The 21,034-nt window shown below is 35.2% G+C and overlaps 1 protein-coding gene across 11 annotated transcripts in view; it reads left to right on the top strand.

The window, feature by feature from the left end:
* Positions 1–21,034, top strand: part of PUM2 (pumilio RNA binding family member 2) — a 90,473-nt gene that overhangs the window by 18,255 nt on the left and 51,184 nt on the right. For 6 of the 11 annotated variants that reach the window (XM_028516257.2, XM_028516256.2, XM_028516255.2 and 3 more), the window contains exons 2-7: positions 4,745–4,813; positions 11,035–11,143; positions 15,526–15,713; positions 16,271–16,440; positions 18,983–19,253; positions 19,500–19,593. In XM_028516257.2, the coding sequence (XP_028372058.1) occupies positions 4,763–4,813; positions 11,035–11,143; positions 15,526–15,713; positions 16,271–16,440; positions 18,983–19,253; positions 19,500–19,593 (883 nt within the window). In that variant the 5' untranslated portion in view covers positions 4,745–4,762. Of the gene's footprint in view, positions 1–4,738; positions 4,814–5,682; positions 5,808–6,710; positions 6,785–11,034; positions 11,144–15,525; positions 15,714–16,270; positions 16,441–18,982; positions 19,254–19,499; positions 19,594–21,034 lie in introns of those variants that run through there. The other 5 variants (XM_036027688.1, XM_028516258.2, XM_036027689.1 and 2 more) reach the window with 5 other exon arrangements.

Raw genomic sequence — 21,034 nt, 5'->3', positions numbered from 1 at the left:
TAAAATGTCTTTGTTTTAGCCTTTAATTATTATTTTTAATTTTCACCTTCTGATATATATTCATTGCTTTTAGAGAGGGAGGAAGAAAGGGGCATGGGCAGACACACACATCAAATGCTTGCCTCCTGCATGCACCCTGACCAGGGATCAATGAACTTGCAACCTAACCAGGACTCGAACCCACAGCCTTGTGGTATGGGACAATGCTCCAACCAACTGAGCCACCTGGCCAGCACTGCCTTTATTCTTGCAGCACATAAAATTCTGGTATAGCATTTTTTTCCTTTCAGCACTTTATATTCTGGTCCCCACTGTTTGTAGCACAAACTCAGTGGTCGTTTGTATCATTTTCCCCCTTTATGTAATTTTTCCCCACTCTAGCTGCTGTCAGGATCTTTTTATCTTTAGTTTTCAGCATTTTTATTTTGTGTGTGAGTATCAGTTTGTTTCCCTCCCCCCCTCCATTTATCTTGCCTGGGGTTCATGGAGTATCTTGAATCTGTAATCTTTGCTTTCATTGAAACTTGGGGAAATTTGTGACCTTTTCTTCAAATAATTTTTCCAACTCATTCTCTCATCTCTTTTCCTTCAGATTGGAAATCTCCATTGATCTGTCTTCAAATTCACTGACCCTTTATCTTTAATGTGATGTTAAGTGCATCCAGTGAAACTTTTTTAAAGATATTTTTCAGTTTTAGGATTTCCTTTTGGTTGTTTTTATAGTTTTGCTTTGCTGAAGTTTTGTATTTTTTTAACATGATTTTTTTTCTTTCATTCATCTTTGCACACAGTTGTAGCAGTTGCTTTGAGATCTTTGCTAATTCTAACCTGGATCATCTTGTGGTAGTCTTTATTGAGTTTTCCTGTTTATACATATGTCTAATAATTTGGGTTTTTATGTTTAATAATTTTGGGTTGTGTTCCAGTTACATGTTGACATTGAAGATGTTCTAGTTTCTGTGTTCCTATGGAGAAGACTGGTTGTCTTTGTTTTTGTTTTCATGAAACTTAAGCTCTCTGACTTGAAGGTGGTCAGCAGCAAAAATTTTGCTTAGTTCTTTTAGCCTTAATTATGCTGCTTGGAATTGGTCCCATCTGTGTAGTTCAGGGATCGTCTAAAAATCCAAGCAGAATTTGATTGTCTCCTTTGTAAGACTTCTCAATTTCCAGCTGCTCTCCTTGTCCCAAACTCTGTCCTTTGGATCTTCAAGCCTTTAAGACTGTGTTTTTTATAGGAATTTAAGTGGTTTTATTTCTTTTAAATTACATTTTATTTTTGTTTATTTTGTCCATAGTTTATTGTTATCTGCGGGGGGGTTGGTCTGGTAGGAGCTACTCCTCCAATTACCAGGAAACATCAAATTCATTTAAACTCTTTGAGAACAGTGATCATATCTTAACTTCTAATTTTTCTTTACAAAATCTTACACATTAAGGTGCCCGGTTAAAGCTTACTGAATTAATGGAAGAATGAATGAAATGTTTATTTTGTGAAAACTGTTAATGTACTAGCTTTTGTAACAAGATAACAGAATAGCTTATTTGCTGCCAGATAACTTTGATGTAGTATCTGTTCAGATCTTTTGCCCATTTTTTAATTGGGTTGTCTGTTCTCTTCTTATTTTTTTAAAAAAGTTTTTAATATATTCTAGAGATACAAGTCCTGTATTGCATATGTGATTTGTGAATATTTTTCTCCTGGTCTGTGATGTTTTTTGTAGAGTATGTTTACATAAGTCAAATTTATAGATATCAGTTTTTCTTTTATGGACTCTGCTTTTGATGTGACTGATCTAAAAACAAGTTCACAAGCTTTTCTGTTTTTTTCTTTCCTAGAGTTTTATAATATTAGATGTTATATTTAGGTATGTATATAATCTTTGTGAGTTAATTTTTATATTAAGTTGTAAGGTATTTTTCTTTTACATTTGGTGGGGCAAAAGTAGATTTACAGTTGTGAATACACAAAACAGTTTATTCTTGTGTTATTAATTATTGTATTATTTTCCATACAAACCACTGTAATCTTATTTTGCCCCATCCTGTATGGACATCCAATTGTTGAAGTACCATTTGATAAAAAGATTGAAGAGCTTTTCTTAATGTCTAACTTTTAAATGCTTTTGTATTTGGTACTGTTGTGTCTAATTCAGTTTTCACAACAATCCATTTAGCAGCTTCTGCAGTTAGGTTCCCTTGAGGAAACTAAGAAAAAACAGTTTAGTTTACTTGTCCAGAATCTAAATGTACTAGCTGCTAGAACCATAATTTGAAACTGTTACACTTCCTTTGTAAGCCACATTTAGGAGTTTGAGCTTTATCTTTAAGTCAAAGATTAAAAATGGGAGTCACAAGGTCAGACTGGAGTTCAGAAAGATGACTCATTTTTTGGAGATTAGATTGTAGGATGGGAAGACCGGAGAGGATTGCAGTATTTTAGATGAGAGATGATGGTGGTCTGAACGACCAGACAGCTGGAAAATGGATAGATTTAAGTAAAGTAAGAGGTTGACATTAGTGATTGGATATTGGTGTACAAAAGAATCAAGTTAGAGGCAGGGAAGAAAGAAGAATAAAGTTGGAACTTCCTGTGGTATCTCCAGGGATGGGAGGAAGAAGAAGGTAGTTGGAAATTTTGAAGAGGGGAGAGATTTGGTTTACAAATCCAAATATGGGGGTGAAGGGACCTAAAGCTCTTAGAGTGAATGAGATTACTCAGGACAGAGGTTAGAGAGGAGAGTTTCTTGGATAGGATACTAATGGAACAGTAGCCTTTATTTGAGAGTTGAGGTGACAAATAGGAGTCTGTGAGGAAGCCTGAGTAGAAGCAGCTAGACCCATAAAGTAAAAAAGAATTACCAGAGGGGACAGAACAACAGAGAGCAGCATATTACAGGAGGGAGGCGTGCTTTGTAACATCAAACTGCTGTGGAGGTTTGGAGAGAGGGAGCTGACCAAGGAAAATAACAGAATTATGTTGCAAGGCCCAAAACTTTTGAGGCTGTGAATTTATTTCAGACCTAAGTGATTTTTTTTCCAGCAGTATTAAACACTAGCAGGCAAAGGGCCTCTGATTCAGGAACACATTGTCGCATGAAAGATAAAAAGCAATTTAAACTGTTGGTTAGACATGGAAAAATAGAAATATATGCTTTAGTTTTTGTTTGAGAAGGGAAAGAAATTATTCTTTGGGAAACCTATTATAATTACAGCTGATTAATTTACATTTTGCTTTGAGGTAGAACTGAAGCATCACTTAAATAATTTCAGTGAAAAATGTTATTGGTATAAGATCTACAAATAATGAAGTGCTGAGAAATTTTGGCAGATAATTTTGTAATAGGAACTGCAACATTAAAAAAAAAACAAGATAACTACACTTTAGTACTTGAGCTTGTTTCCTCTGTTCTTTGCATCTGTTCTTTTATTTTTTTTAGTTTAATGTAGTTTAATGTATTTTAATAGCAAATTTACAGGAACAGCACAGAAGACAGACATTAAAAATACATACTTGCTTGTAGTATGTACAGTTAGAAAAGTATAGTGAGTGGATGGAATCTACTCTATGATAAAAGTGCTAGAAACACCATTTTGTAGTTGCCATCAATAAGAAATTTGCTTGTTTTTTTTTTTAATCCAAATTTGGCATTGTCCAGAAAAATTTAACAGGTTTATTTATGTTGTCATGAAGTTGAACTGCTGAATCTTCTTCAGTGAAACATTTTGACCTGCATTATTGCTTTATGTCTCAGCATTTATGTTTTAAAAGTTTACACCCAAGTGAAAATGGAAAAACTGCCCAGTTTCTGTTCCCTATTTTTTCAACTTGCAATGATGTACTTAGGTACCTTTTTACCCTGTAGGGAAAAATAGACCTAATGTTCAGAACTACCAAGAACAGGAAGAAGAGAACTTTTTTTTTTTTTTTTAAGAATGGAATGTTTCCTATTGTGTAGTGGATTCCCAAGCACGTTCTCCACATATGTGATATACTAGCTGGATATCTTTTGGCATAATTGTTACACATTTAGCATGGATAGCGCACAGGTTGTTGTCTTCAAAAAGGCTGACCAAATAGGCTTCACTTGGCTCCTGCAAAGCACCATTTGCTACTCTCTGGAGGTGCAGATCTGTCTGAAGTCCAGAGCAGTTTCTCACACCAGACTCCGAAAGGGACGTTTGCTAATCAGAAGTTAAGCGGACTTCTGATAATGTCTAATTTCACAAAGCACCATAGTGCCAGGCCTGTATGGTGAGGTTTCTTCACCTCTCTGATAGAGGACACACACTTGCAGGCGGCTTTGGTAGCCAGTTGCTTCCTCAGTACTTTTACCACCAGTTAGTTGATTTGCAATTTGCAGGCAGTCTTTGTATGAGCCATGGTATAACAGCCTCTTTACTCCGCCCCTCCCCCACCCCCCAATTCTCCTTCGGCTGGAGCTCAGTGAGCACTGGCAGCTGCAGGCACAATTGAAACCATCTATTACTTTGCTCAAGAAACTAGTAGGATTTCTTTTGGCATGCAGAGTAACCCAAGAACCCTTCCCCAGGTTTTTCTATAAATTTCAATGTAGATTGCTGTCATGTGCTCTATTTAGGAAAACCTGTCTCCATAGAGAAATCTGTTCTTGCTCATTTAGCTCATCCTAACATCAGTAGTAGCTTTAATATAATATAAACATAGTTGACACAGTCTATTATTTAAATTTTCTTTCTGCTAATTTTTGTTTTTGTTATTCAACAGGTTTGATCTGTGGATGAAATGAATCATGATTTTCAAGCTCTTGCATTAGAATCTCGGGGAATGGGAGAGGTAAATATTTGTGAATGCTAAGAATATATACCTCACTTTGATTATTTGAGTCATTGAGACTTTAAACCATAAATCTTGAAAATAATGGTTAATGGTGCAGGTTTTTTAAATCTCAGATTATACAATTATGTAGTGTGATTCTCAACTTTTTTTGTGAGATTTGTCTAGTTGATATGATTGACTTGGTTAAATGATGTACTATATTTTGGTAATGAATCATAAATACTTTGCTCAGAAAAGAGCCTTCTTGATTCTTGTCCTTCTGTTTTATATATGTATGTTGTTTGCTTTAGCCATACTTACTGTTTACTATTCTCTCTTCCAAAAATTTCTCCTTGTTGGGTGTTTGCTTAAAAAACTTCTAAGCCTCTACAAGACTACTGAAAAAGATGCTTATCTATTGTCTCGTTGCTATCTGCAGTGGAATTATATTTCCTCATCTGACTTCTTATGGATCTTTATGTATACTTTATTATATTACTGGTTAAAGTTTATTCTTTAGTAGCTTGATAGCTTCAAATGACTAGCACACAGTGAGCACTCTAAATGCTTTTTTATCAGTCCTTTTAATCTATGACTCATGGGGGCATCCCATTTAACTTACCGTTAAGTAATGTAAGACATCAAAAATACTTAGTTTTCCATATACCTAGTGAATGTTTAGAAAATTTTAATTGATGAAAACCCTTGTGGTCACATCTTTATTTTGTCATGTTCTATAGTACTAACATAGTGTGGACTTTGATAATAGAAAATAATGGTGAACAGACCTAAGATGTATAATTAATTGCTTGCTCCTGGAGATTATTTTACCTTGGTAGATTAGAGATCTTCCTGAGACTCACTCCATCCAATGCTGTGCTCTTCAGATGCAGAAAAAGAGTCTAGTCACTCCTCTGGACCACAAGAGGGCACCCTGCAGCTAGCTAACCCTCCCCTTCTCCAGAACAGCGTTTTCCAAAGAGTTTGTCATTTTCAGAGGACTGATTTAAGGGTGAGTTAAGGTGCTTAAGCATAAGTATTGCCAAAGTAAGCTTGTTAGTTCAGTGCATAATGTAAAATTCTGGGCCCTACAAAAATTTGAGAGAGGGAATGATTTTTTAATTACAACTACATGTCCACTGTAATGCAGTGGAGGCTGCTTAGACATTATTTACCCTGTGGGTAAATAAAAAGAAGCAGTCAAAAAGGGCTTTTGGTTGTTTCCCTTCTGCTTGTTTTCTTTGGTCTTTAGAAAGCAGAATAGCATACCTTAAAAACAGATTTGAATAATATTTCGGCTTAGTATGTGAAAACTTGAACTTAATGATTTTTTTAAGAGCAAGTAAAGTCACACCCTTATTGTAATTCTATTTAGGCACCTCTGCCCCCCAGCACTTTACTTCCCAAGTCTATATTGTGTAGATATTTACAAATTGGCTTTTTTCCTCCTCCTTTTCTAAGTAGTATTTGTAAATCCAAAGACATCTTTGCAGCTCAAAAAAAAAAAAGTCATCAGAATAGTAATAGAGGAATTTAGTTAGTTGTTTGGGGATGAAGGAGGGATATTTGAGGTTTTTGGGAAAGACACAAGCTGGGGATGAATAACATGTAATACTGTGGCAAATGACCTAAGTTTAAATCTAGGCTTTCTCAATGGGAATGTCAAATGCAGAGTTAAAGTGGCCACATTTAGCCTGTCTGCCTTTTTGGCGGATAGCAGCAGGTCAGTGCTTCTGTGACCATCATGTAGTAAAAAATGTGTTTTTAAATAAGCTGTTATTCACTAATTAAGTTTTTTTCTTAACAGTTTACCAACTAATTCTGTTACCTCTAAGAGATAGCTAAGGAACCTGCTCAGGTTTCTGCATCTGGGTTCTCTCTCCCACAAGCCTTTCTATCTTTCCTCATCTCACAGGCAGCAGGGAACCTTCTGGGATTTCCTTCTTTGCCTGTCTCTCTCTCACCAGTCTTCTCCTCCTTTCCTGACAGGTGAGGTTTTTTTGTTTTGTTTTATCCCAGAATTCATTCCTTTTAATAAATTAAAGCAGCCTTGAGTTTCTGGTTTTTGCATTTTCTGAAATTGCTTGTTTATTTTTTAATGTAACATCCTTTTTTAATGGATTGGCCTATTCTTGAACTTTTCTTTAAAAAATAAAGTTGTCCTTATTATGTCTTAAGTCGCTGTAAATCTCTAATGTACAAAGCACTGCATTACATATAGACCTATTTTCATATACGTACTGGTTTTCATAGACCACACCCATCCTCAGTAGGGCAGTCTATTCTTGTTCATTCAGAAACAGAAACAGATCTGTATTCATTCATTCATAAACTCATTCTTTCCACTTCTTTCCATGACACACTTTCATCAAAAAAACCTACCTTTTTGCATTATGTCATGTGGTTTAAAAAGAGCAAAGCTAATCTACATCATGTTTTTAGACTATACTGCAGAGGCACATAGCTATTATTTTCATATAGATACACACACATACTTTATATATAGACACTAAGTTCCTATTTATTTTTTAAATAAGGGGAAAGAGGCCTCCACTTGAAATTCTTTAGGGAACCCAGAATTTAAATCACTGAGTTAATGTATTTAATTATGGGAGTATTTGTATAGCTTAGTATTATAAATAATGCTGCTCCTTTGTTTTCTGAAACAGTATTTAAAGAAAACATTTTAAAAGATTTTATTTATTTTTAGAGAGGGGGAAGAGGAAGAGAAACACGCGTGAGGGAAACGTCAGTCAGTTGCCTCTCACACATCCCCAACTGGAGACCTGGCCCGCAACCCAGATATGTGCCCTGCCTGGGAATTAAACCTGTGACCTTCTGGTTCACAGGCTGGTGCTCCATCCACTGAGCCACACCAGCCAGGGTGATACATATCTTTTTTAAATGGCATAATTATTAACAACACCTCCCTTCTGCCCTGGCCTGTATGGCTCAGTCCATTGGATCATTGGCCATAAATTGAAAGGTCACGGGCACATGCCTAGGTTGGGGTTCATTCTGCAGCCAGGGCAGGTGCAGAGGCAAGCAGTTGATGTTTCCCTCCCTCTCCCTCCCTTCACCTCTCTCTAAAGTCAATAAGCATGTACTCAAGTGAGGATTTTTTTTAAACCCACCTTTCTCAAAACTGTCCTAGATTGGATGTTTTATGAACACCTTCATTTAAAACACCACAATACAGACATAAACATTTAAATCCTTACAATCCTTATAATTACGTTAATTTGGTTGGCCTGTTCATTTTACATAACAAATTGTAGTAGAAAAATATGACGTTTAAGTGTAACTCATAGTATAGACTGCAGCAGGAATGTATTTATTTTGAAACAGTATACTGGGGTTTTGACTGATTCTTTGGAGATGGAGAGAACAAGCTACAAATGCTTCTCGAAGAAAAGAACTGATAAAATGGCAGATCACAGGGGAATGAATTTGTATGCCACCCTATCATTCCTGAGTTGGAAGCACAGAGGGAGTGGGTTGACAAAAAATAATGAGTTGCCTGACCTTGGTTTAGAGCTTTTGTGAATTAGGGAACTAATATGAAGTAGCATGGGATAATGTATTTTACAGATCTTCAAGATCTCTTACTCCTTGTTTTCTGTAATGTAGTTCCCCACTTCTACTACCGTAAAACAGTCTCCAGGGGCAAATATTTATTTTTATTGCAGTTCAACCAGTGTACCACTTAATCTTTTTAAACTGTTTTATCCTGAATTGTTGCCTTTCTCTGTACTTAGTCCTTTTAACTTATTCTTGGTCATCAGCTAGTAGTTTCTCTAAAAGTATTTGAAATCAGTGTCTAAACTGTCATAGAAAGCTGTTTATAGAATATTGGTAATACCTTTGCTAGACGTATTAATTTTATTAACTACTAAATTATTTTCCTGTGTGTGATAACTGAGAAATACTTGCAAAACCAAGAGCTGTTCATAGCACAGTGTTGGGCAATAAGTGGGCACACCGGATTGGTGCTTGACATAGATTTCCCCCATAGTTGTGCAGTTTGTGTTTTAAAGCAGTGATCTGTGACTAAGGTACTGCACGGAACCTTATCCCAAAAGACTTTGATAGTCTCCTTAAAGAGATTGTACAATGCCTCATACCTCAGAAGATTCGTTTGTTTTAGCCGCTTCTGTGTCTGTGATAAATGCTTCTGTGAAATTGTTATTACTTTATTTTTGATTCCTTATTTTCTTACTGATACTGTAACATTTTTCTTCATGAAGTATGGGATAAAAGCATTTCTTTATTGTCTGTTAGCCATTTTCCTCTTCTTCCTGAAATAGTTTATTTATACAGTATTTTTAAGGGATTAATTTGGTTACTATGAATAAATGTTCAATCGTTAAAATATATTTAAGTACAGTGCTTTAGTATTACTGGTTTTATTTTTTGTTTCCATGTTCGCATGAAACTTTTATTGTGAGAGTTTTAAAAATTGAAGGAACAGAGACATTTTACTGGGATCCTTGTTAGAGGAGATTATTGTTTAAAAATGTCTAAACTTTAAATACATATTATTTGTAACCCAGGAAGATCTGAACATGGAAAAACTTTTTAAAATAGCAGAAGTTAGTTACCTTTAAAAATGAAAATTCCAAAAGATCTGTAGATTAGAAACAGAAAAATTGAACTTTTCCCACTTTCTTCAAAGCAACTTCTTCTATTTTTTTTTGTTGCTTTTTGGTTAATAGTACCCACTATTCACCTTGTTACTGAAATCTTTAAAGTTTTATCCTTTTTATCACACCCTTCCCCCCATTGTATTCATATTTTATAGACTCTTCTAAATGTTTCTCAAATCCATTTTATTTTCTTGGTTCTTTTTGAGAGTACCATTTCAGTTCTTGTCATCTTTGCCCTGTTATATTGTATCTCCTGAACTGATAATCTTGCCTCTAGTATGTGCAGTATTCTTAAAACTTATATTTTGAGTTGTTTTCTAGAACCCATTGTCACTCTTGCCAACCTTTCTTGATTCTCTTTGGCTTCAATGTAATGCGCAATTTCTTTGGCATGTCTTCAAGGTTCCTAATAATCTGACCTAGATTAGCTCCACCAGCATCAACTTTGACTTTCCTGCATCTATTCCTCTATCTTACACTCTGTTCCACACACACTGTTCATTTTCTCAAGTTGTGCATTTGTTTATGATTTACTTTGTCTTCCTCACCTTCTGCTCACACTTTGAACCCCCAGCACATGCAGTCTTATCTCTCAGACCAAATTCAGCTTTTACTGTTTACTATAGTTAATTTATATGTTTCTGCATTCTTTGAAGATAAGGTCTCCGTGTCCATCAGGAGGGAAACACAGATATTTTAGTGTGTAGTAATAGAAGTATGTACAGGTTTAGTCAAGAACACTGAAAGACTGGGCTGGGAGGGATGGGAGTCTGACAAGTGCTTATTTAAAATGTCAAATGCATGTCTCAGAAAACCATCTGTTCTCATCAAATAGATATATCCCCAGTGCACTTCCTGATGGTCAGGGAAGGTAAAGAGGAAAGACCTAGATGTATATTAGAAGTATCATTAGGAATCGGCCAAATGTACATTTTGAGTAGTCTGTGAATGGTTGTATCAACACAACTTTTATGTTGATATGTGTATGTGCAATATAGAATAGATAGAGCACAGAGCTTTGAGATTGTTATCTCAAGAGTACTTGAGGATCTTTTCTTTATGTCTCTTCTATCTATAGCACCTGATTTGAAATTGATAAGTTATTAGTATTCAAGACCTAGGAAGAGTAGTGAAGTTCACTTCCATTGATCAAGTGAAATAAGAATGAAAATATATTTTCCATTGGGAAGCTGTGGGATAGGAGGTGATCCAAGAGCAGTATTTGGAAGTAAAGGGAAATTTTTATCATTATATAAATATTTTCGTTGTATTTGTATTGAGTTAGAAATTTAGTATTTTGAAAATTTTATAAAGAAAATCAATGGCATTCAGCCAATATGTGTTTTGAAAAATGTTGAATATCAGGAAAAATTTGATGTTGAATTTGATTTAATGTTTATATCTAGAATTATTAGAGCCAGTAAGTAGGAAGTTATTTTCTTATTGAGACAAATTAGGTAATAGGTCACTCTGAATTTTTATTAGCATTGAAACTAACTCGAACATATTGGTGGTAAGTTTGCTTTCCTCTATGTATTAGTTCTTTGTAATTAGAATAAAATTTAAATGTAATATTTTTCTCTTCTCAAATAGCTTTTGCCTACCAAAAAGTTTTGGGAACCTGATGATTCAACAAAAGATGGACAAAAAGGCATATTTCTTGGGGATGATGAATGGAGAGAGACTGCTTGGGGAACTTCTCGTAAGTTTTTGGTGTATGTTCGAGAATTGTGAATTTATTAAAACCCCTGCCTACTTCCAGACAATAGTTGGAAAAAATTTGATTAGAAGTACTTGTCACAATAAGATTTTATTAAATTCTTACTTGAAGTGAAAACTGATTGTGAAATTCTGAATTTCCATTAAAATAGAGAACACATTAACCATAGAAATTTTAAATTTTTAATTGTGTTACAGGACAGTGACTGATTTATCTAGTTATAGTTCAGTCTAGGTTCAATAGATATGAGCCACACCCAGAAAGGACATAAAAGTCCTTATTTACTAAAGTAGAATCCCCAGAAAAGGGAGCAAACTTTGAATACTTTGATACCGGTAGGTAGTGGAAAGAGACTTAGGTAAAAGAAATGTTTAAGAGAAAAGGAACTGGTATATAGAAGTGACAATATTTATTGATAAGTTAAAGAGCATAGTTATATTAAAATAATATTATACTTTTAAATGTTTCTGATCAGGGAAATTTGAGAGATGTACACATGAAACTATCAACATGTATTTTACCGATAACTTTTCTCTTTTTATAATTGAGTGTTTAATGCAGCTTGCTAAAACTATAGAAAATGACCAAAGTAACATAAAAACAAATTTGGTTGATAATTATCAAGTCAACTATACATTGTGAGTATAAATGACCAGGTGGTTCCTTATTCTCTAATCATTAAGATACATTAAAAGATTTGAATGTCCTTTGTACTTTTAAAGAAAACTAAAATAATTGTCCAAAAGTTAGGAAATGCTAGAAAATATTAGCCATCAATGCTCTATTTTTTTGTTCTTGTTCTTTTTCTTAATCATCACCCAAGGACATGCTTATTGATTTGAGAGAGAGGGGAAGAGAGGGAAATAAACATTGATGCACGAGAGAAACATGAATTTTGCTGTTTATAATGCATTCCCATGTATAATGTGCACCTGTGTTTTTGGCGCAAACTTTTAGGGGAAAAAATGTTTTGTTTTATTTTTTCAATTCAGTTTTTTATTTATTTGTATTTAGATACTTGTTTTTTGTTATCTAAAGGAATCTTAGCATTTATTTTTGAACATATTATGGTATGAGAAATTTTATATAACATAATGACAAAACACAAGAACAGATAGATACAAGGTACTTCAGGTATTACCCATGTATAATGCCCATCCTTATTTTTCTCTCAAAAATTTGGGCAAAAAAAAGTGCACATTGTACACAACAAAATACGGTGGTTGTCTCTGGTATAAGCCCCAGGCAGGATGAGCTCACAACCTAGGCATGTGCCCTGACTAGGAATCAAACTGTGACCTTTCAGTTTACAGGACAACACTCCAACCACCAGAGCCACACCCACCTGGGGCTCTTGAATGGTGGTGGTTTGTATTTTAGTTTCAGGTGTACAGCATTGTGGCTAGACAATCATATACTTCACAAAGTGGTGCCCCCAATATTACAGCTGGCATTATACATAATTATTACAGTATTATTGACTGCATTCCTTATGCTGTTACTCTAATCCCAGGACCATTTGTGACTACCAGTTGTAGTTCTTTGTCCCTTCACCTTTATCAGCCAGCTCCTCAACCCCTCCTCCCTGGCAACCATCAGTGTGTTCTCAGGCAATTAATACTCTTTACATTTAAAACCGAACAAGATTGAAAGCTTTGGTAACCACTAATTTAGACTAAAATTTCCTTAAAATAATGGGAATTATCTTTGAGTTCAACCAATAAGGTGATGTACTCTGAAACAAAAATAAATGAGATACAATCCTTGCCCTCAAGGAATTTTTTCCTGGATTTTAATTATCATAGATTAAACTTTTAATTTAGAATTTTCAGGTGTTTGGACCAAGATACATTTTCAAAGAAAAGGCACTTATTTTGCTTTAAGTCATATGCTTGAAAACTTGGTAGATAGACATGTTTTGATTTTTGTTTTGAGGGTTGAATGATTAATTACTTCACTTACTAGAATCAACTGTTTTATAAATCATTCTAAAGTAGAATATCTTGAGCACAACATACATTCCCTGTGATTTCTTTTTAATGTCAAATTTATAATTTTAGTTAATTCCTTATACCACTCCCTCCCTCAACTTAACTTTTTGTGTGGATAAAATTTAGAAGATGAATATTACCTTTTACTAGGAGACATGAGAAATGAATTACTTTGTTTACTGAACATTGATTGCCAAGCATGTACAAACATGAGTAACACATTCCTGTTTTAAAGGAATTGTTGTTCTAAGAAAGATTTCTTTCCGTCACTACAGGACACTAATCATATACATATTTTCTCAGCCAAACTGAACTACTTGTGATTGTTCATTTCATTTTCTTCTGGCACTTCCAGGTCTTGGAACATGCTTGTCTCTCTTAACTAAAATGCTCTTTCTACCCTCAACTTCACCAGTGTTGTGGGGTTTTCTCCTCCCACTTAACTCTTGCCCTTCCCTTTGGGATTTACTCTTAAAACTGGGAGGGATTGATACCCCTTTATTCTGTTTTGTTTTGTTTTTAATAATTTTCATTCTAGGACATGCTTTATTGGTTTTAGAGAGAGGGAGAGAAACATGGATCAGTTGCTTCTGGTATGCTCCCTAACCGGTCAGACTGGCAACCTAGGCCTGTGTCCTGACCGGGAATCCACCTCACGACCTTAGGGTTTACAGGAGCTCCAGCCAACTGAGCCACACCGGCCAGGGCTGTTTTATTCTTAAAATATACTAGATTGTTTTTATTGAAGCACTTTTACTCTATTATGACTCCCTTCTACTAAACCTGTAATCTTTGAGGGCAGGGACTGTCTTGATATTCTTACATATTAGAGACAGGCAGTATTTGAAGTGGGTGAATGAGCAAATAAAAAATAATGACTAATCTCTCATGGATAAAGGTACTGAAATAGGAATGTTTTACTATGGTAATGAAAGTAGCAATCATTTTAAAGCTATTATAGTTAATAAAATGACAACAGTACCTGTATGATACAGTTCAGCCCTTTGAGGACTAGACCTAATATTGGGTATTGAACATGTTCACAGAAAAGTCAGAGGTAGCTGACAGCCTGTTGATTGGTTCCTTTAAAAAGAAAAACAACTTTTTGTTGGCAAATCTGTATGACTGTTGCCTCAAATGTTTTATTATGTTCCATTTACTCTGAGATCTTAAATACTGCATTTTCTTCTGTCACAGAAATACATAGAAAAGGTACTTGTACCAGGTGAATAATTTTGTGTTAAATAAAAATAAATGGAGGACTTTTAAGCTACAATAGAAGGCATACTTTAAAATATTCTTTAGGTGATACTCAGTTTTTGCACCAGGAATAGAAAATTCTATGTTATAACTAGTTTTTTCAAACTTAATGTTTGCGTCCTATAGCAGGACAGCATGTGTTCTGCATCTGTCAGGACACAGCTGTGAACTTGAGAAATGCCTCTGCCAGTTTAGGAGGAGTTACCTTTATTCTAGAATTGGTCTCTGAAGGTTTTTGGTTTGAAATGTTATGAATTACCAAAAGAACTTATTTTTCAGTTACAGTTGACATACAATATAATACTAGTTTCAGGTATACATAGCGATTAGACATTTATATAGCTTACAAAGTGATCACTGCAATGAACCTGTTACCTACCCGACACCATACATATGTACTTACTACATTATTACTGACTATATTCCCTGTGCTGTACTTTACATCCCCATGACTGCTTTTATAACTGGCAATTTGTACATCTTAATCTTTATACCCTTTCCACCCATTTTCCCACCTCCACACCCCATCTGGCAGCCATCAGTTTGAAGAACCTTAATTTTTTAATCCTCACTTGAGGACATGTTTATTGATCTTTAGAGAGAGGAAGGGAGGGAGAGAGAGAAACATCTATGTGAGAGAGAAACATCCATTGGTTGCCTCCTATACGCACCCCAACCTGGGATCTAACCCACAACTTAGGTATGTGCTCTGACCCCATGCATCAAACCTGCAACCTTTTGGTATACAGGAGGAAGCTTCGATCATCCAAGCCACCTGACCAGGGCTGAAGAACCTGTGTGTTTTAATAAGATATTTATGGGTGACTGAGCTTTCAAATTAATGTTTCTTCATTGACCTTTTTGGTTGACATATATTTTTTTTAAAACAGGCTTTTATCTGTTCTTTACCAAATGACTCTTTATGTATGGCTTATCAAGACATGTGCCCAGGCCAGTGAATCTGAACAGAACAAAGAGCTTTTTATAATAAAGATTATAATAACATTAAAAATAAAACAGTATACTTATTTTTCTTACATTAGTATATTAATTTGTATAAATGACATTTGGTTAAAAGTACAAATATGTAATTACATTCTTTCTTCCAAACAGACCATTCAATGTCCCAGCCTATTATGGTACAGAGAAGATCTGGACAGGGTTTTCATGGAAACAGTGAAGTAAATGCAATACTGTCTCCGCGGTCAGAAAGTGGAGGCCTTGGCGTGAGCATGGTAGAATATGTGCTAAGTTCTTCTCCTGCTGATAAATTGGACTCTCGATTTAGGAAGGGAACTTTTGTAAGTATTTTGAATAAAGAAATATTTAGTAATTAATTGCTCAGTGGTTATTTGGTGATCTTTAAATCAGTTTATTTTTCTGGCCCTTGTTGAGCTAAAGGAAATTGTGTAGCTGATAGTGCTCTTACCATCTTCTCTTGGCCACTTGAATATGTGGAACAGCGGGAATATGCATATTCTTACCCATGTTATAAAAATCGAACTATACTAAATATGGTACATAATTTGCAAGATTAAAATCGCTTATTTGTGATGGTACTTAATCTGAAAGTAACTAAACAAAACCATACATGCATTAAATAGCATTTTAATCTCATTTGTGGTGTTACTGCTTTTCCAGCACCGCTATAGTTAAGGTTGCCTTAGCCCTTCTGTTATAAATCATTGGTTTGTACTCAAGTTTTGGCCTTTGATAAATTAGTCGACCACAAAATTAAAGTAAGATTCAATGCTTTTATTGTTCACATGCACCATAGTGTAGTTTTAGGTCGCCTTATGGTGCCCTTTTTTGTGTGTTTTATTATGTATTCAGAATCAAACAGATTCTTTTTCCTCAGGGCACTAGAGATGCTGAAACAGATGGACCTGAGAAAGGAGATCAAAAAGGCAAGGCTTCTCCATTTGAGGAGGACCAAAACAGAGATCTTAAACAAGGAGATGATGATGATTCTAAAATAAATGGCAGAGGTTTGCCAAATGGAATGGATGCCGATTGCAAAGATTTTAAGTAAGATTTTAACTTTCTCAAGAAGAAAAGCATATCTCTTTAGGAATTGTTACTGTTAATTGATGTGACTGATGCAGACATTTTTTCAGTTTTGGCTTATTTTATTTCCCTTTGTACCTTGTGTTAATTTGGAGAAAGATTAATTTTTATATGAAATATTAGTTAATGATTATGAGCCATTGTTTTAAAAAATAATTCTTCAAAACATTCTCTCAGATAATGCATTCCATTGAAGGAGTAATGTTAGAAGCTGCTGTTACCTTCCTGCTAATATGGTAGTCTCAATTTTAACTTTTTCTTTACTGCTAAAATCTAGTGAACTTTAGAGTGGTTTTTCCTGGAAAGCTTCTTGGCGTTGCTCTTGAGAGCACCTTTCTGTGGAGTTTCCTCTATTTACCCCTGTATTGTATCTCCTACCCCCCATTTAACTCTTAATCTTGGGAATGAGGAAACAATTAATTAGCTCTTAGGATTTGTGGCCTTTATATGAGTTTGTGCTGATACTTAACATTCCTGAAATTGGGAGGTGGGGAACATATTAGAGACTTCAAAAAGTTAGATTGAACCTCAGAATTCTGTAAGTTGTAGCTTTTTAGTTGCCTCTTTATGGTTTTTTCTTCTAGCCTTTGGTCTTAGATTAAGCAGTGCACCTCTGTCTAAATATTATGGAGTTGTTTCTTCATACTGATTTCCTATACTTTATAGTTCAGTAGTCAGATGCTTTGGGACCTGTACCTGAAAATGAGCCATTTCTTGGAGATTTTGTGACATGGAATCTCAGTTAACTCAATATAGGTACATATGGGGGGTACGCTTTTATATCCATTGCCTTTCATTACCAAAAGCAGAGTAACAGTGGCTCTTAAAAAGGGTCATTTACATTTGTTCTAAGTGCAAAAAAGCATCCAAAACCAGTAAACCTCTTTTAACAAGAAATAAAATTAATGCTAGTCAATTTGTTTTAGAACCTTATCTTGATTTCGCCCCTCTGCTGTTACCTAATCTAAGTTTCGGTCAAGGGCATGCTTTTAAAACTGAGTTGATGATAGACCCTTCATAGTATTATTTATAATTGAAGTGTTAATCCACCATTAACTATAGCAAGAAAAGAGCACCACTGAAAGCACAGTGACTTTTTTCTGTTGTATCCTGTACTTTTTGCCACATTAGAGTTGTTTTGTACAAAAGGCTATACTTTTCCATATTAATATGAACTTTATATTATTAGCCTTTTAATTTTATTCTGTTAAATTTGGAGTATATATTTAAATTGTTTCTGAATTATTTTTGATACAGTATTGTATTTGACAGTGTAAAAACATTTTAAACTAATAGCTGTGGCCATATGGTAACAATATGCTGCATATTGTTAACATGTACATTAACTTATCAATCATCAATATATACATTACAGGAGTAGAACTGAAAGGAATGAGAGGGCTATAGCAGGTTGCCTTTTTTTATTTTAATAGGCTGATTTTAAGGAACATTCCATTTTATTTTCCCCCATGTATTCTGAGGGATAAACCTTTGGAATATTCACAGGAAAAATTAGGTATGGTTAAAGGGGAAAGGAGTTTGAAATTTATTCTAGTGTATGTACAGTGGTTGATTTTTAAATAAAATGTATAAGTTCACCTAAATATCTTGGAAGTAACTCTTAAAGTTTAGACCATGAGGGATTTTTTTTTTAAAGAATCATTACTTAATATTTAATCCAATGGGGTTTTTTGTTGTTTTGGGGGGGTTTTTTGGGAAAGTTATAAGGAGGCTACTCAGAAAAATATTTTTTATAAATATTATAATTTTCATTTCTGATTTGATTAAACTGGAACACTTTGGTGTTATAAAGATGACAATATCGTACGGGGTTTTCACACACAGGTTTTTTTGTTGTTGTCCCTGTCATTTGGAACCACGATGTCATCTCTTGAGTCTCTTCAGTAAGGAAACTGAAGCCTGGATGATGAGATGATCTGCTCAGAATCATCCTCAGAGTCAGGAGTCAGCCTTCTGTCTTAGTCCAACTCCCTTTTTCTATTGTATTCTACATCCTGCACCCTTAGTCACGGAGGCCACGGGATCCTCTGTGGCCGGTTTGTTTCTGAAATGTTATTAACAGGACACTGTGGCAAAATTACGTGCTGCTGGTGGGCGGGACAGGAGTACGTGGGTCAAACCTTCCCGTGTTTGTCACTTTTTGCTGTTTGTGCCTACCGTTCTTTGTGATTTGAGAAAAACAGTTTTTAGGTCGTCTAAGCTCTTAAGTTGTGGTATTGGCTAATTTTCTTACCTATAAAATTAAGTTACATCTTTATGCTATTCAAATTGGGGAGAATATTCATTAATAATGTTTAAAAATGAAACCATGTCAGTTCTTGAGAAGAATTTAGACTAGGGAAAAAAAATATTATGAAGTAAAATGGTTATGCCTAATTTACTCTCTTTTACAGCCATTTGTTTTTTCTGATTTTCCTAATTTCTCCTTTCAACTTCTGACTTGTTATTTTACTTATAATACCTTTCTGTTTTGTCTGTACAGTCGTACTCCAGGAAGTCGTCAAGCCTCTCCAACTGAAGTAGTTGAACGCCTGGGCCCCAGTACTAATCCCCCAGAAGGACTGGGGCCTCTTCCTAATCCTGCAGTTAATAAACCACTTGTTGAAGAATTTTCAAATCCTGAAACTCAGAATCTGGATGCCATGGAACAAGTTGGGCTGGATTCCTTACAGTTTGACTATCCTGGTAATCAGGTACCAATGGACTCTTCCGGAGCTACTGTAGGCCTTTTTGACTACAATTCCCAGCAGCAGGTAAAGCATGCCCCTCCTTTAAAGAAGCTCCTCTTAACTGTAGTGGTGTAGCCTGGAGTGCTGTGAGGCATTGATAGTGTTTTTGAACGCCTAGTGTTAATTCTTGAGTAAAATGTTCTTGTAGTTGAGAAGGTGATTCAAATAAGTTTCAAAATAGTCTATTTCCAGTTTCTTAAATATTTCTAAAATAGAATATTTTTGTAATGCTTTGGCACTAACATTTGTATTAAATATTTTCCCTAATAGCTCTTCCAAAGGACTAATGCACTAACAGTTCAGCAGTTAACTGCAGCTCAGCAGCAGCAGTATGCATTAGCCGCGGCTCAGCAGCCACACATAGGTGAGTCTTTGTAAGTTAGCATTTTGATTACCCTGGGAGAAAATTCTGTGTTAAAGTGTTTAGATGTTTCATTTTTCTTTTACAGAGTGGTATTGTTTCATTCTTTTCTGAAACAGTTCGAGATCAAAGATTAATAGATTATATGACAGGAGTAAAGATTTAGTAGGGAAGGACTTTTTCTGACTATTACTTGCATCCTTGGTTAAATAAAATCTGACTCAGTGAAAGCTGCCAGCATGTAAGGTTTTTTTCACGGTGCGAAGTTGAGAGAGTCACACCCTTGGAAATTCAGATGTAATTATTTGTGTCTATTATCAAATCAGAATGTTTGTTTTTGAAATGGTTTAAAAAATAGACATCCCAAGAAAATGTTTAAAAATATTTTTTTCTTCATTAAGGTTTTTGACCTTTAGTCTTTAATGTGAGTTACTACAGCGACACATTTGTGAACTGCTAGACGTCAAGTATGTGTTGTCTGTGTTGGGGTTTTTAAGTTGCAAAGAGAGCACAAAGGTTCTGCGGCTGTACCTTACATAACTGTGGTGCTGTACTGAAGCCAGGAATATGACATTGGTAAATGTGCTTGTATAGTTTTATGTCATTTTATCACATGTGTAGATTCGTGTAACTATTTTTATGCCCATCTGATTTTGGCTAACCTTGATTTATTTCCTAGTTTGAAAAGTGTGATACTCTCTGACATCAGATCTCTGGAAGGGGGTGATATGCTATGTTGGGTCTTTTCCCTTAACTTTGTATTGTTCTCCAAGAGGCTACCTAGGGCCCAAATTGTATTTTTGGTTTTAATCAAAGATAACTACACATTACTAGATGACTTCTAATAGCAGCACCTGTGCTGCGCCTGATTCTTTTCTCTTTCCCCCTAGCCTCCTTTATCCCTGTACTTAGCCCTTCCCTCTCTTTCTTAGAAACTTACTGATTTTTGTCTGTTCAGGGGCCGGCACACTTTCTATTTCTGGAGGCTTCATGGTATGTTTATACGAGGCAGGCTAGTACAGTCATTACTGCTATTACTCTTCAGAGTTTTAAATTTTCTGTTCTTTCCTATGAGCTTAAAATTCACTTATTTTATTTCCAGAAGATCAGGTTAAAATTTCTGTTTTATTTTTTTAAAATGTTATTTATTAATGGAGGCAGGGGGGAGAGGGAGAAAAGCATCCATGCACAAGAGAAACATACGTTGCTCTTTGCATGTCCCCAACTGTGGACATGGCCTGCAGCCTAGGCAGGTGCCCTGTCTGGGAGTTGAACCAGAGATCTTTTGGTTTGCAGGACAGTGTCCAACCCACTGAGCCACACAATTCAGGGCTCAGGTTAAAATAGTAAATTAATTTAGAGCAAAATCAACATCTTTATGACATTAAGTATTCTTATCCAGGACACGTATACATTTACATTTGTCCAAGTCTGCTTTTGTGTT

The sequence above is a fragment of the Phyllostomus discolor genome, chromosome 6, assembly GCF_004126475.2.
Source record: "Phyllostomus discolor isolate MPI-MPIP mPhyDis1 chromosome 6, mPhyDis1.pri.v3, whole genome shotgun sequence".
NCBI classification, from domain to species: Eukaryota; Metazoa; Chordata; class Mammalia; order Chiroptera; family Phyllostomidae; genus Phyllostomus; species Phyllostomus discolor.
This window is presented reverse-complemented; position numbering and strand designations above follow the sequence as displayed.